The 12,436-nt window shown below is 51.1% G+C and overlaps 1 protein-coding gene across 6 annotated transcripts in view; it reads left to right on the top strand.

Moving 5' to 3' along the window:
- PTK2 (protein tyrosine kinase 2) overlaps positions 1 to 12,436 on the top strand; it is a 257,109-nt gene that overhangs the window by 156,370 nt on the left and 88,303 nt on the right. For all 6 annotated transcript variants that reach the window (XM_047074237.1, XM_047074239.1, XM_047074240.1 and 3 more), the window contains 4 exons: positions 2,940 to 3,047; positions 4,555 to 4,672; positions 9,792 to 9,822; positions 11,993 to 12,045. In XM_047074237.1, the coding sequence (XP_046930193.1) occupies positions 2,940 to 3,047; positions 4,555 to 4,672; positions 9,792 to 9,822; positions 11,993 to 12,045 (310 nt within the window). The remainder of the gene's footprint in view (positions 1 to 2,939; positions 3,048 to 4,554; positions 4,673 to 9,791; positions 9,823 to 11,992; positions 12,046 to 12,436) is intronic.

Here is a 12,436-nt window from a genome sequence, read left to right as displayed (position 1 = left end):
CCCGGAGTCACGTCAGCCTTGTTCGCTGCTGTACTCCTGGTGCCTGGAACGGAGCCCCGCACGCCGTAAGTCTTTGAGTCCGTTCCTTCACCCCCTCACACACCAAGCGCGGCCCTCCTTCCCTGCGGTGCGGCGGCGGGCGGGACGGGCATCCGCCACTCTGTCACCCTCACGGGCCGTTCAGTCCGGCAGTGGGATCGGATAGGAGAAAGAAGACCAGCAACGAAAAAACAAACATAATCCGGTTGTGCAAGAGGTGACGTGAGCGTGTGTGTGTGTCCGGTTGAGAGAGGGCGGTCAGCGTCGGCCCCTCCCCACCCTGCCTCCTTGGCAACAGATCTTGCTCAGGAGCCTCTTGCTAACCTGAAGTAAACCACGGAGCGTGCTGCACGCATGTAACCTCAACAACTCTCCTTCCGTGTGTCGGCGCACAGCCAAACGATTGGCAGACATAACAGAATATTCTGATACTTAGTAATGAACGTTTTCATCTGAGGGAGGGTGACCAGAAGCCCTCCCTTACAAGTAGTACCGGGGAGCGATAAGGGAGTTATGGGCCGACCCTGGGGGATAATGTCAGAATGAGGGAGGAAAACAGTAGGTTAACAAGAAAAGGAATCTAATTTTCATGACTTAAATTTCTCATTGTGCTTTAGAGAAAACTTTTTCATTATAAGATGAGTATTGTTATGTAATCACTTAGTGAAACTAGTTGGGATGTCCCTCATTTCATGTGTCAGCACCAGCTTAATGACGTTGGATTCCTGCTCTGTTGGAAGGAGCCTCATCTCCCCCTTCACGGATGTGTGTGTGCGGGGCCAGCAGGTCACATACCAAACAGAATTTCTCCCCATAATGTCATTTTCCCAAATGGTGAGCACTCATAATACAGTTCCAAAGATAGCAAAGTACAGTATTTTCTAAATTACACATAAATTGTATTCCTAGAAAATTCACTGCGGAGCATACTTTGTGTTTTAAAATAGACTTGGGTTCAGGGTGCCTGGGTGGCTCAGTCGATTAAGCAGCCGACTGTTGATTTCAGTTCAGGTTGTGATCTCACGGTCCGTGAGATCAAGCCTCACGTCAGGCTCTGTGCTGACGGTGCAGAGCCTGCTTGGGATTCTCCGCCTGCCCCTCTGTCTCTCTCTCTCTCTCTCAAAATAAATAAACATTAAACAAATTTTTTTTAATAGACTTGGGTTCTAGAATCCGATCTTTCACCAACATGAACATGCCACCAGGACACTTGAAAGCCATTAAGGACACAGGACAGTCTTCATCGTGAGGGAATTTCCTATGCATTGTATGACGTCCCACAGCCCCAGTCCCCATTCGTAGCCCGCATTCTTAGCCAACCAAAACCAACTCTCTGGGACACGGTTCTGCCCCAGTAAGACTAGAGTGCGTCCAGTGACGATGAGCTCATGATGAGAAATTAGGTCCAAGAGGCAGGCGGACGGCAGACCGGGTGGGCGTCCGCTTCCTTTTGCTGGCGTTGTACCTGTTTGAGCAGGGGACTGTCAGGCCTGACTTACACTTCGAAGTACCTCCCTGGCTTCCGGGTGGGGTGGTCCGTGAGGGGACAGGCACAGACCAGGGGAACAGCCGTGGGGCTGATGCTCTAAGCACGATACCGAACTGTGACTGCACTAGAGCGGCAGCCGGGAGGGTGGAAGGAAAACGCGGGGGCTCCGGGCGTGGAGCTCGGCCTGGCGTGGGTGAGGGAAGGAGGAGCCTGCTTGTTGGCTCTGGAGCAGGGTTGAGCGGTGATGCTTGTTGCCATGCTGGGGAGGACTGGAGGAGAAGCAGGTGTTGAGCGCGGATCCTGTGGCCGTGCTGTTCACCGTCGGTCCCCTGCGTCCATGTGGGGGTGCGAGGCGGCCGGACACACGTCCCGGTTCGGGGCTGGAGGTGGTACTCGCACCACGGGGCCGGCTGGTGCTGCTGGGGTGCCACAGCTCCAGGGCCCTTGATGGTTTACAGAAGGAGCAGAGGAGAAGCGGGAGGACCTGGGGAAGGCCGAGGAGGGAGGCGGGGTCCCCCGAGGGCAGGCGGCAGGAGGCTGGGAGAGGAGAGCTGCCCACTGCCCTGCTCGGAGGCCTGGAATGGGAGACCAGGAGGGCCACCCCGGCCCGGTCCGTCGGGAGGCCTCACGGAGCACACCCCGGCCTTCACAGCAATGCTGTGAAGATGTTCTGCTGTGAAGGGAGCTCGCTCCAAGTCACTGCTGGGCCATAATCCCAACTCAGTCCCGGGGGCAGAATTTGGGCCAAGGGGGGCGCTTGGTGGCAGGGGCCAATCTGCACGCACTCCAAGAGAAGGAGGCTGGAATCAGGCTAGTTGCTGTAAATGAATGTGTGGGGATCGTCACGGCAACGTGGGCATTGTCAAGAAATGCTAGAAGCGGCAGACGGGCATTTGTTTTGTCTTAAGAAGAAAAGGGTTTGTTCTATTTGGAAAAATGAAGTCTCTTTGGGCTCGTCTTCCTGAGAAGGGTCTTTGGACCCCTGCCATGTGTCTAGTGCACAGGCTCCTCCCTCTCTGGGAAGGGAAGGGAGTTTCACACGCGGTTCCCCCGCCCTACCCCTGGGCCGGTGAGTGAGTCAAGTCAGGGACTTTCTCCTTCCTTCTCTGGTAGCTGTGATTCAGTCTCCCAGCTCTGGGAGAGGGAGCGCTCCTGGTCGGTGTTCAGGAGCATGGGGCACAGGCACATCCCTCACTTTGAGGTGTGAAGACGGTTCCCAGCGGTTCTAGGACTGCTCCTCGGGAGGAGAAAACCCCACTGGGGGCCGCATGCACGAGCGGCCTCTCCCCAGATGCAGTCTTTGGGAGGAGGTCCTGGGGAGAGCGGGATGGGGTGGGGACCGTGACAGTGTCACAGAACACCTGCCAGCAGTCCTTACCTGGGGTCCAAAGTGTTTGCCTTTTCTCCCAAGCCCACACATCTGGCCGACTTCAATCAAGTGCAGACCATTCAGTATTCCAACAGCGAAGACAAGGACAGGAAAGGAACTTTGCAGCTGAAAATCGCGGGCGCCCCCGAGGTAAGGGCAGAGTTCTTGCGGACCGCCAGACTCCCAACTTTCTCCTGTGTGGGGGGTGTTCTGTCCCAAGTAGTGACGAGGACGGCAGGTGACAGCTGGCAGAGTCAGGAGCAGCGTTGTCGAGATGGCTGAAGGTTACCGTGAACTACCAAGGAAATCGGCTTCTTAGGGTTACATGCAAATACACATACCTTCGCCAAGCGTCATTTCCCAGACCGCTGTATGTGACGCTCTCTGCCGGGGTCACCGAGACCGCGCAGCAGCCGCTCTCCTGCCGGGGGCGGGGGTTGGGGGGGACCCCACTGCCCTGACGCTTAGCCCAGAAGCCAGGAGCGACCTGGGTCGTTCTCAGACCTTAGCGAGAGAAGCGGTTTGGGATACTTTGTCCCCGTTTCCACGGCTGAGGAAGCCGAGCACGGGCGGCGGAGCTGGGGTTCGTCCCGGAGCCCCTGGTCTTGGCCCGCATGCCGCGTGGCACAGTGGAGACGGGTGTTGTTTGGCAAACACGGCATCAGGTGGCCCCCGGACGAGCGAGAACGCTCGCATATGAAGGAGTCTGGGCGACCGTTGGCACAGGCAGCTGTGCTTGTGCGCGGCGCCCGGGCCCCTTGGGCGGCGGCAGCCTTTTCTCACACGGGTTTCTTGGCCACGCTCCTCGCTTGTGCTTCCTGCCTGGGATCGGTGGCATTTCTGGGGCTCTAGGAAATGCCTTTATGCTCAGACATAAGCCGATGAGACCCTAAGATCTCGAGGCTTTATTACAGATTGAAGTTTCCTGACGGTAGCTCGGTAGTGTCATTTGTCACCACTGTTTTCAGACCTCCCCCCACGCCCACCCACCCCATGACCTTCAGCTGAGCGTAGGGAAGGTCTGCGGCCCCCGGAGCAGCTGGTGACAAATGGTGCCCGGGTTAGGGCGTCCTCCGAGCTCTGGCCGTCTCCTGGACGATCTTTAATGGCAGGTCTTCAGGAGTTTTGGCAGAATTGCAGGTTTGATACCGAAAAGAGTGATTTCTGACCTCAGGCAGAATGTGCTGTGCGTGCTAGAAATAGGGACATTTTTCTAGTTTTCATAAGTATTAGAAAAATTATGATGGATAATTGATAACAATCGACTCCACGTTAGTTTAGTTCCTAAAATAAGCCATACTTGAAATATGCTGATTCTCTAAATCCTTCCCTTAGTTACACTGCGCCAGAGGGGCCAGACATTCTGAGGGAAAATTTTTTTTTTTTTTTTTTTTTTTGCCTCCTTTAGTTCTAGAAAGTGAATCTCAGTTTAAGTGATTTTTCTCTTTTTGTCTGGGTGGCCTTCTGTCACATATTCTAGGAATAACGTCCCTAAATATCAAACTTCCTTTTGCACGCCAACCTCACGACAAATCTGTGTTGCTGTCACTCTTCTCTGTTTCCAAGTGCATCTAGGGGTGTGATGTCATAGCACAGCTGCCCCTTTGGTTACTGGGAAGAACAATAACCCCTCTTTCCTGGTCTTTTCCCCTTTGAGCCTCTGACAGTGACAGCACCGTCCCTGACCATCGCCGAGAATATGGCTGACCTGATAGATGGGTACTGCCGGCTGGTGAACGGAGCCACGCAGTCCTTTATCATCAGGCCCCAGAAAGGTGAGGTCCCGCTTCCGCTTGAGCGTCCCCTGAGCTGCTGGCAGGCTCACCCCAGCAGCCTCTGCTCCTTCTCGTGGATCAGTCTGTGCGTGTGAAGAGAAGACAGGGACTCAGCCCAGCAAATCTGTATGCTGCTTTTTCTGGGGAAGGAGGGCAACGCACAGCCTGGGTCTGAACGGAACTCCGGGGAGACAGTGTTGGTGTTCAGGCTGTTGGGTTCGAGCAACACACTGGAGCACTTTCTAGGCCCCTGTCAGTGTAAAGACACTTGTAGGATCACGTTCCGGGTCTGTTTGCTTTCAGGTATCCTTTGTAACGCGTGTTAAATAAAGCATCTTTCCTGTTTTTTCTTATAGAGCTCAAAAGCTTAGAGAAAAGAACAAAATTCATTCTCAGTCATGATGTATAAAGTCGATGATTGGAATGAATAACTGGCCTGGAAACAAGGCTGTCTCACCTCCAAAGCGATGTGGGGTTTTTACAAGGCAGTGATAATCGCTGTTTGAGAAGATTTGGATTTCTGAAATAATCAAACGAAATGTTCCCAGCAGGATAATAGCATAGTGGTAGCAAGACAAATTTGGGCTTTAGAATTCTATCAACTTGTGGGTTCGAATCACGACTCCTCTGTGCTGCCGTCTGTAAATTACTTAACCTCTCTGTGCCTCGGTGCTCTTGCTGTAAAATACAAGACACAGAGTGGCACCTGTCTTTTATGGTTTAGGGAGGATTAATGACCTCATAAAAGGCTGGGAGCTGTGTCCACCACATACTGTGGCACGTAAGTCTTAGGATCGTTCCCATCACACTGCTAGCTGCGGTGGGACCCTGACACATTGTGGGAACCTTGACTTTGACCGTCCCCACGGCGTGGTAGGTGGGTCCACAGTGGTGCCCACAGAGCAGCCGGCACTGTGGCAGGTGGCACAGGGCCCTTGCAGCTCTCACCTCCCTGACCAGGATGGTCACAGAGAAGGAGTCCCGCAGGGCTGCGTGCCCTGTACGGGGGGAGATAGGAAAGCACCAGCAGGGCAGATGGGGAAGTTCCGAACTCCCGTCGAGCCGCAGCAGAAAGCCCAGCCCGCCCGGCAGCCGAGTACCCCGTGTTGACAGCAGTTAGAGGGAGCAGTGGGGGCATGTGAAGCAGTGGAATCATTGGAACCTTTGTGTAAAAGTTAGTGTCCTGATGTGCTCTGGAAACAATAGCGAAAGCCAGAGCCAGAAAGCCGGTAAGGACACAGCTAATCAGCAAAAATGTTTGTAACACCATGATCAGACCAAGAAAACCTATTCATTGTTTTTTTTTTCTTTCATAGTAGCTTTCTTTGTATGAAAACAGTTGCTTTTAGGAACGTCTAAAGGCCACTGTTTGTCAGAACTTGTGCAGACACAGACTCTTGGCTTTACATTTCGTGCTTTAAGCAGGGGTATGTACCTTGCAAATATGATTTAAATGTTTTAGGGAAACTCCTTTCCGTGAAATTAGTATTTTATGAAAGTATTCAGTGTGACATATTGCCTGTCTCCTTTTTAGTGAATAATTTAAAAAATTTTATGCTGATTTCCCTAATGTTCTTTATCAGTTTGTCGGTACACACAGAAATAACATTCAGACGTTAAGTATTAAATAAGCCGGCCATTCCATGTTTGAAACGTCAGCATCTTCCTGTGTTGGTGTTTCATTGGCTTTTTTTTCTCCTTGGGGATCAACGTTTTGATATCAGATCTTGTGAGCTGTGATGCATTAAGTTCCTCATGTGTATGACAAGAGCATAAGTGAAAATATTTGTCATAAAAACCTAGTAGGGCACTGGCTGTTAGCAATTGTATGTTGTCTTTACAGAGTGAGATGTTAGGCTTAGTAACTTACTTACCTGATTCTCAATCCCAGCATATTCATTTATTACACAGCTGTTTTATAATAGATGCCTAAAGTGAAGATACATTGCCTAACGGAAATAACTGTAAATCAAACATTAAAAATTTTTTTTTAATGTTTATTCGTTTTTTGAGAGACAGAGAGCGTGAGTGGGGGAGAAGCAGAGAGAAAGAGGGACAGACACTCAACCTACTAAGCCCCGTGAGCGCCCCAAAAGAAACATTTCTAAAGCTGCGATATGGGGAGGAAGATGTCTGTGACACAGACACCAGAGCATTAAAATCTCTTCTTTCTCACACATTCTCCCAGCTCACGAAGACAAGCCAGGATGGAAATAGGCTCCTCACAGAAGGGGGACACACAAATGTCCAGTAAGCACTGGACACAAACGAGCCAGATCGCATTTTGTGTTACTAGTTTGGTAAAGTGAGCCATCGCGGAAGATGTGCCCTTGCACTTTGTTGGCGTCCATGCCGGCTGTTGGGGCTCGTTGTCTGCCTCCTGGAAATCCTCCTGCAAAGTTAGACACGGGATGTTCCCTCTGCGCTGTTCGTAATCACTCAAAACCGGAAACAGCGTGAGTGTCCGTCCACACTGTGGGAATTAACCGCTGGATGAGGGAGCACGCGCCCCTGATGCAGCTCCGTAGCCGCAAACAGTGATGAGATGGTGGTGATTTTGTGCTAAAAGCCTACAGCACGCGTGTGAGTGTGCGAGAGTGTGTGTGTGTGTGTGTGTGTGGAATGAAACCTTTGTGTGTTTATTTACAAGAATAAAGGAGTCCGGATATCTGGACGAGCTAAGTGACCGACTGTGGACAGTGAGCACTCCCGGGGAGGGGGCAGGGGGAGGTGTGTTTGAAGCAAAGGGGGTGGGGCTACTGCCTTTCCACGTTATGTACCTTTATGATTTAGATTTGCTACGGTGTGTCTGTACTGTTTAACTTTAAAAAATAGATAAAAACTTTTATTCGAGAGTTAAAAGTCAAATGTAGGTTCATAGGAAGATCCATCCTTCTTCCTAAAGAATTTATTCAGACAAATAACATACCCACCCCACGAACGACTCGAGAAGTCCTATGTGTGCGTTCAGCTTTGTGAATTTAAAGGAATGTCCGAAATTAACCCCTGGAACCGGGTGTTTCAGGCGGTGAGTTCTAGTGTTGAGAATGCTGCCGCCAATGTTGTGTGTTGCCGCTTTTCTCAGAGGTCTGTTACTTTCAGATCTGTTCCTTCCAGAAAGTGCTCTGTTAAGACCCTCCACTCGTCAGTCGGCTCATTTACAGCCTGCCTTCTGCTCCTGCCCGGCTGCTTAGGAAGCGTCTGTGCGCCACGTGTTTATTAACTGGTCTCTTTCTCTCTCCAAGGAAGCAGGCGTTCCGACAGGGGGTGCAGACGGCTAGAGGCCACGCTGACGTGTCACTTGGAAGGCCGTTATTAATGGGCAGTGGTGGATGTGGGCGACATGCGCTGGTAGCAGCCACGGGTGTTCTGATAGGAAGTTCCAGGAAGTCCACTTTGGCCTCCATGCTGTAACTTGGTTATGTTGCTTGAAACTTGAGGCCAGGAAGTCGGAGTGAGGAAGCTTGCGTGGAATCGCCGTAGCGCCCTGGGCGCCACGCAGAAGCTTCGTGCGCCGTGTCACTCATGCCGCACAAGCGTCCATGCAAGTTAGTCTGGTTTCTGTTTTCTCGGTAAATAGACAGTTGTTCAGAAAGAGTCACTCGGGGCCCGAGGCTGATTCAGTTCTTGGTTTACCGAGTGGTGGTCCGAGAGCCGTCTGAGCACAGGGTACCCTGCTGAGTGTCCCGAGACACCCGTGGGCAGGTTCGGTGTAACCTTCAAGCGGTTCTGATACGTGGGAAGTGCCCTGTAATGAGGCCAAAGCCCCAGCACGGCCGCCCGAAGCCGCCTGGGGTGTTGCAGGAAGGGCTCCTTTGAGCTCAGATCGCACTTGGGTTGAGCTTTAAGAAATTGAGGAATTTGGTGTTTCTACCAAATGAGGAATTCTTGGTATCTCTACCAAGAAGGAAGAGCTTCTTCCGAGGGTTGGAGGGTGTGAAGGCAGCACGCTGTGTTCAGGGAGATACGATATGCAGCCACAGAGAGCAGGGAACAGCGGAGAATGGAACAGGAGAGGCAGGCGACGGAGCTGCTGGGGCTGGCTTGTAGGGCAAGTGCAAGGGCAGCGAGTGCTAGAGGGGCCCTGGGAAGGCGGCAGAGAGATGGGGCGTAGGTGGGCGGACACCCCAGAGAGGGAGACAGGGAGGTGTTGTGTGTCCCAGCAGAAAAAAACAGTGCTTCGTGGGACAAAGATGTGCTTAAGTTTCATCTTAAAAGCCATTGAGAGGGGCGCCCGATGGGCTCAGTCAGCAGAGTGTAGCTCTCGATCTCGGGGTTGGAAGTTCGAGCCCCACGTTGCATGTAGAGATTGCTTAAAAATTAAATTGTAAAAAAAAAAAAACAAAAAAAAACGAGACACTACAGTTTTAAGCAGGGAATGACTTGATAAGTTGTACTTGGGGAAGATTATTGTGGTAGCGACTTAGGTCAGGGATGGAGTAGAAGACAGGATTAGTTCAGTGCCTGTCAGATTTGTCCACATAAAAGACGTTAAACTGGGGACTGCGTGTGCTTCCTACTTCACAGAAGGAGGGTGAGGGGAGAGGGTCTCCCCCAGCCACCAGACATAGCCCTTTGCCTCGCTGTGATGACCACCAAGAATGAGTCACAGTGCCTGGAGCCGCGAGGCCCCAGGCATTGATGGGAGGTGACCCCTAGTCGAGGGCCCAGGTCGGGGGCTCAGGTTCCTGGGCTCTGGTGCATCAGCCCCTCTGCCTCTGCACAGCCCGAGGATTTGTCTTCCTTTTATTTGTGCTTCCCGTACAGATTTTGGTGTTGCGACTGGTGAGCGTTTTTATCAAAGTACAAAATGTCCTTTGGTGTAAGTCACATTGACTTTGACCGGAAGACAGTCTTCATCTTTTAGAGCTTCCTGGGAGGGATGTCGTTCCACCTCTGCTTTGTTTTGATTAGGCGGTACCTTTTAAACCATATGCACCCCCGGTTGGTTTGTGTGTGTTACAAATATTGAAAATAGACCATGAAAACAGCATGATGACCTCCTTAATAAAGGGTTATTGCTAAATTCTGGAGGAAGACTTCTTCTCTGATTTCTGCACATAGTCTTTTCAAAAGAAATAGAAGGAACCTCATCTCTCTCTCTCTTTTTTTTTTCCAGAAGGTGAACGGGCTTTGCCATCAATACCAAAGTAAGTGCCCTTTGTGCATTTTGTCACTTAGTCGTGTTAGAGACCGTGTGGGTTCCATGCTTGATTTTCCATTTGCCTGAATAACCACATTTCTAGGTGTGCGACTAGGGAAGTAGAAAACCAGTATTTCCAGAAAGAAGTCAAATCAGCTGTCATTCTTGCTTACAAGGGATGTGTCCTGGGGCCGGCGAGCGGGACCCTGACCGCTCTCCTCTGCCGGCCACGCTAGGCTTGCTTCACCACTGCCCACACTGTTCTAAAGCTGTGTTGAAGTTTTCTTAGTTACTGGAGTAGACTGTCCTCTCTCTACCTCTAGGCCATCGTAAGTGCTCTTCTCCCTCATGGTCCACTCTCCCTCCAGCCTCCTTGACCCCGCTCCACCCTGCTCATCTTTCCGGGCTCATCCTGCATCACTCTCTCTAGAAACCCCCCACGATCCCCCAGTCCTGGAGAGCGTCCCCGTGTGCATGCCCATAACACCTTCTGCCTTGCTGTAGTACTTATCCCACTTTAAACATATACTATCTTTTTGCTTATCCACGCCCCGTGGTCTTGTGGACGGCCAGGGTCACGTGGCCTTGTAGACCTGGCCCTGGAAAGTATGTGGCACGCAGGAGCCACGCAGTAGCCGTGCGGGTGAGTGGGGGGATGGCCGAGAGCAGCTTTGGGCTTCCAGGCAGTGTCTTCACAAACTCAGTGATATTTAACAGATACTCACTGATGCCCCACATTAAGCCACAAACCAGTGCCCAGAATATCTTCAGATGTGGAAAGTCTGTTGAGATGACTGTGAGGGTTAAGATATGCAGAATCGTAAACGTGGATATAAAAGCGGGTGAAGAAGGTAGTAGGTCAGAAGTGGTAACAGATGCTGTAGACACCGAACAAGTAAAGCAAACCTGGAAGAGCGGAATCGCCACGAGTCACAGAGCAGCAGACGCTGTGACTGCTGGTGCTCCGGAGGCGGCGGAATCCGCGCACTTGTGGCAAAGCTGATTCGCGGCAGCACCCGGAAACGCGGTGTGGCCGAGGAAGCCCCCCCGCTGCTTTGGCAGCAGCACGTGGAGGCCGACAGTGAACCTGCTCTCGGGAGCACACGCACCCTTCCCTGCCAGGCGTGGGGTTCAGAGAGAGTTTTCCTGAGTCACGTAGCTGCAGTGGAAGAGAAACGGCTGATGTGTTGCACAGCAACTCTGATTCCACTTAGAGGATCGTTAGGTCTCAGCTACATCGAGCATTCAGTCAAAGGAGCCCAGTCCCGTGGCTTTAGGCTATGATTGCTGATCGTAGAGGCCACACAGCCGCCTGCGGGACCTTTCCAGTTCCCCAAAGGGATCGCCTCAGTCCCCATGCTTCCTAGTGTAGATTCTATGTACAAGACGCGTCTTCTGTTCAGTGCTTCTGTACTGCACGCTTGCGTATCTGGAGAAAGTCGTCTTCTGTAAAAACAGCAGAGTCACTTTGGCATCTGAAGAGTCTGGGTTCCTTTTCTTTCTCTGTGCTTTGTGTTTTCCAAAATTTTTAAACGACCTACACTTGTATTTTTTAAGTGTTGCTAAAACATGTGGCCAATATTTTATTTTATGTGTGTAAACATGCAAAACGCAAGTGTTGGTGAGCCATTTCACGAAACAAGCAAGCAGATGTTGAGCTTACATTTTTTTTCAGGCTGTACATAAAAATACATATTCGTGTACTATCTGCTTTCTTACACGCACTAAATTTAAGAAGGACCAGTTATACTCCAGTTTCTCAGATGACGTTTAGGAGTGCAGATTTCTTTTCCAGGTGTTTTTTCTCCTGGAGAAACCCTATAAATGTGGGGCGGTCCCTTGCAGTCTGGCATTTAAGTGTGAAGTTTTACGCAGCCTGCTAACCACTGGCCAGCGAACGGTGTTGTTGTGCCAAAGCCACCGTCGGCAGTGGCTTTCTCAGCGCGGCTCAGCGTTCCTTCAGTTGTCGATCTTAATTCCTGCCTTGTAGACCAGTAAAGCAGTCTGACTCCTTGAAATGCCTCAGGTAGTGCAATTTAATCTTCTAAAAATCAGCCTTGAAAGGTCTGGTCTCCATGGGAAGCGGAAGCGTCCTGATTACAGGCGCTCCCTGTCGGCTCGGCGGGGGCTCGGCCTGGAGGGCGTGGCACTCACGGCTTTGCACCTCTCTGTTACAGGCTGGCCAACAGCGAGAAGCAAGGCGTGCGGACACACGCGGTCTCCGTGTCAGGTGAGAGGCTCCACCCGGAAAGCCCCAGACGGCGGCTGCCCCACAGAGCCTTGTGCAGACGTAGGAGCAGCCTCGTCTTTACTGCGGTCGGTCTTGCTAGAGCAGCTTAGAAAACTGAACGGTCTGACTACCCAGGGCTCCGTAACTTTACCATCATTGAATAGGTTTAAATGTGGCTCGCAAGTTTTCTTCAGATGAGACGTTTATGGATAATGTCAGATTACTTCCAAGACTGTATAGAATTCCAAGTTATTCTTCAGTTGTGATGTCGTGTTCGTTGTGTTTAGAGTGAATATTTTTAATTTTGAACTTGCCGTTATAATTTATCTTTGCAATTCAGAATGTAACAGGATATACTTTGTGTATTTATTGTTTTTTTGAGTTCAGGAAA

The sequence above is a fragment of the Lynx rufus genome, unplaced genomic scaffold, assembly GCF_022079265.1.
Source record: "Lynx rufus isolate CCGP_SWC_20201006 ecotype Redwood Valley unplaced genomic scaffold, mLynRuf1.p SCAF_12, whole genome shotgun sequence".
Classification (NCBI taxonomy): Eukaryota; Metazoa; Chordata; class Mammalia; order Carnivora; family Felidae; genus Lynx; species Lynx rufus.
This window is presented reverse-complemented; position numbering and strand designations above follow the sequence as displayed.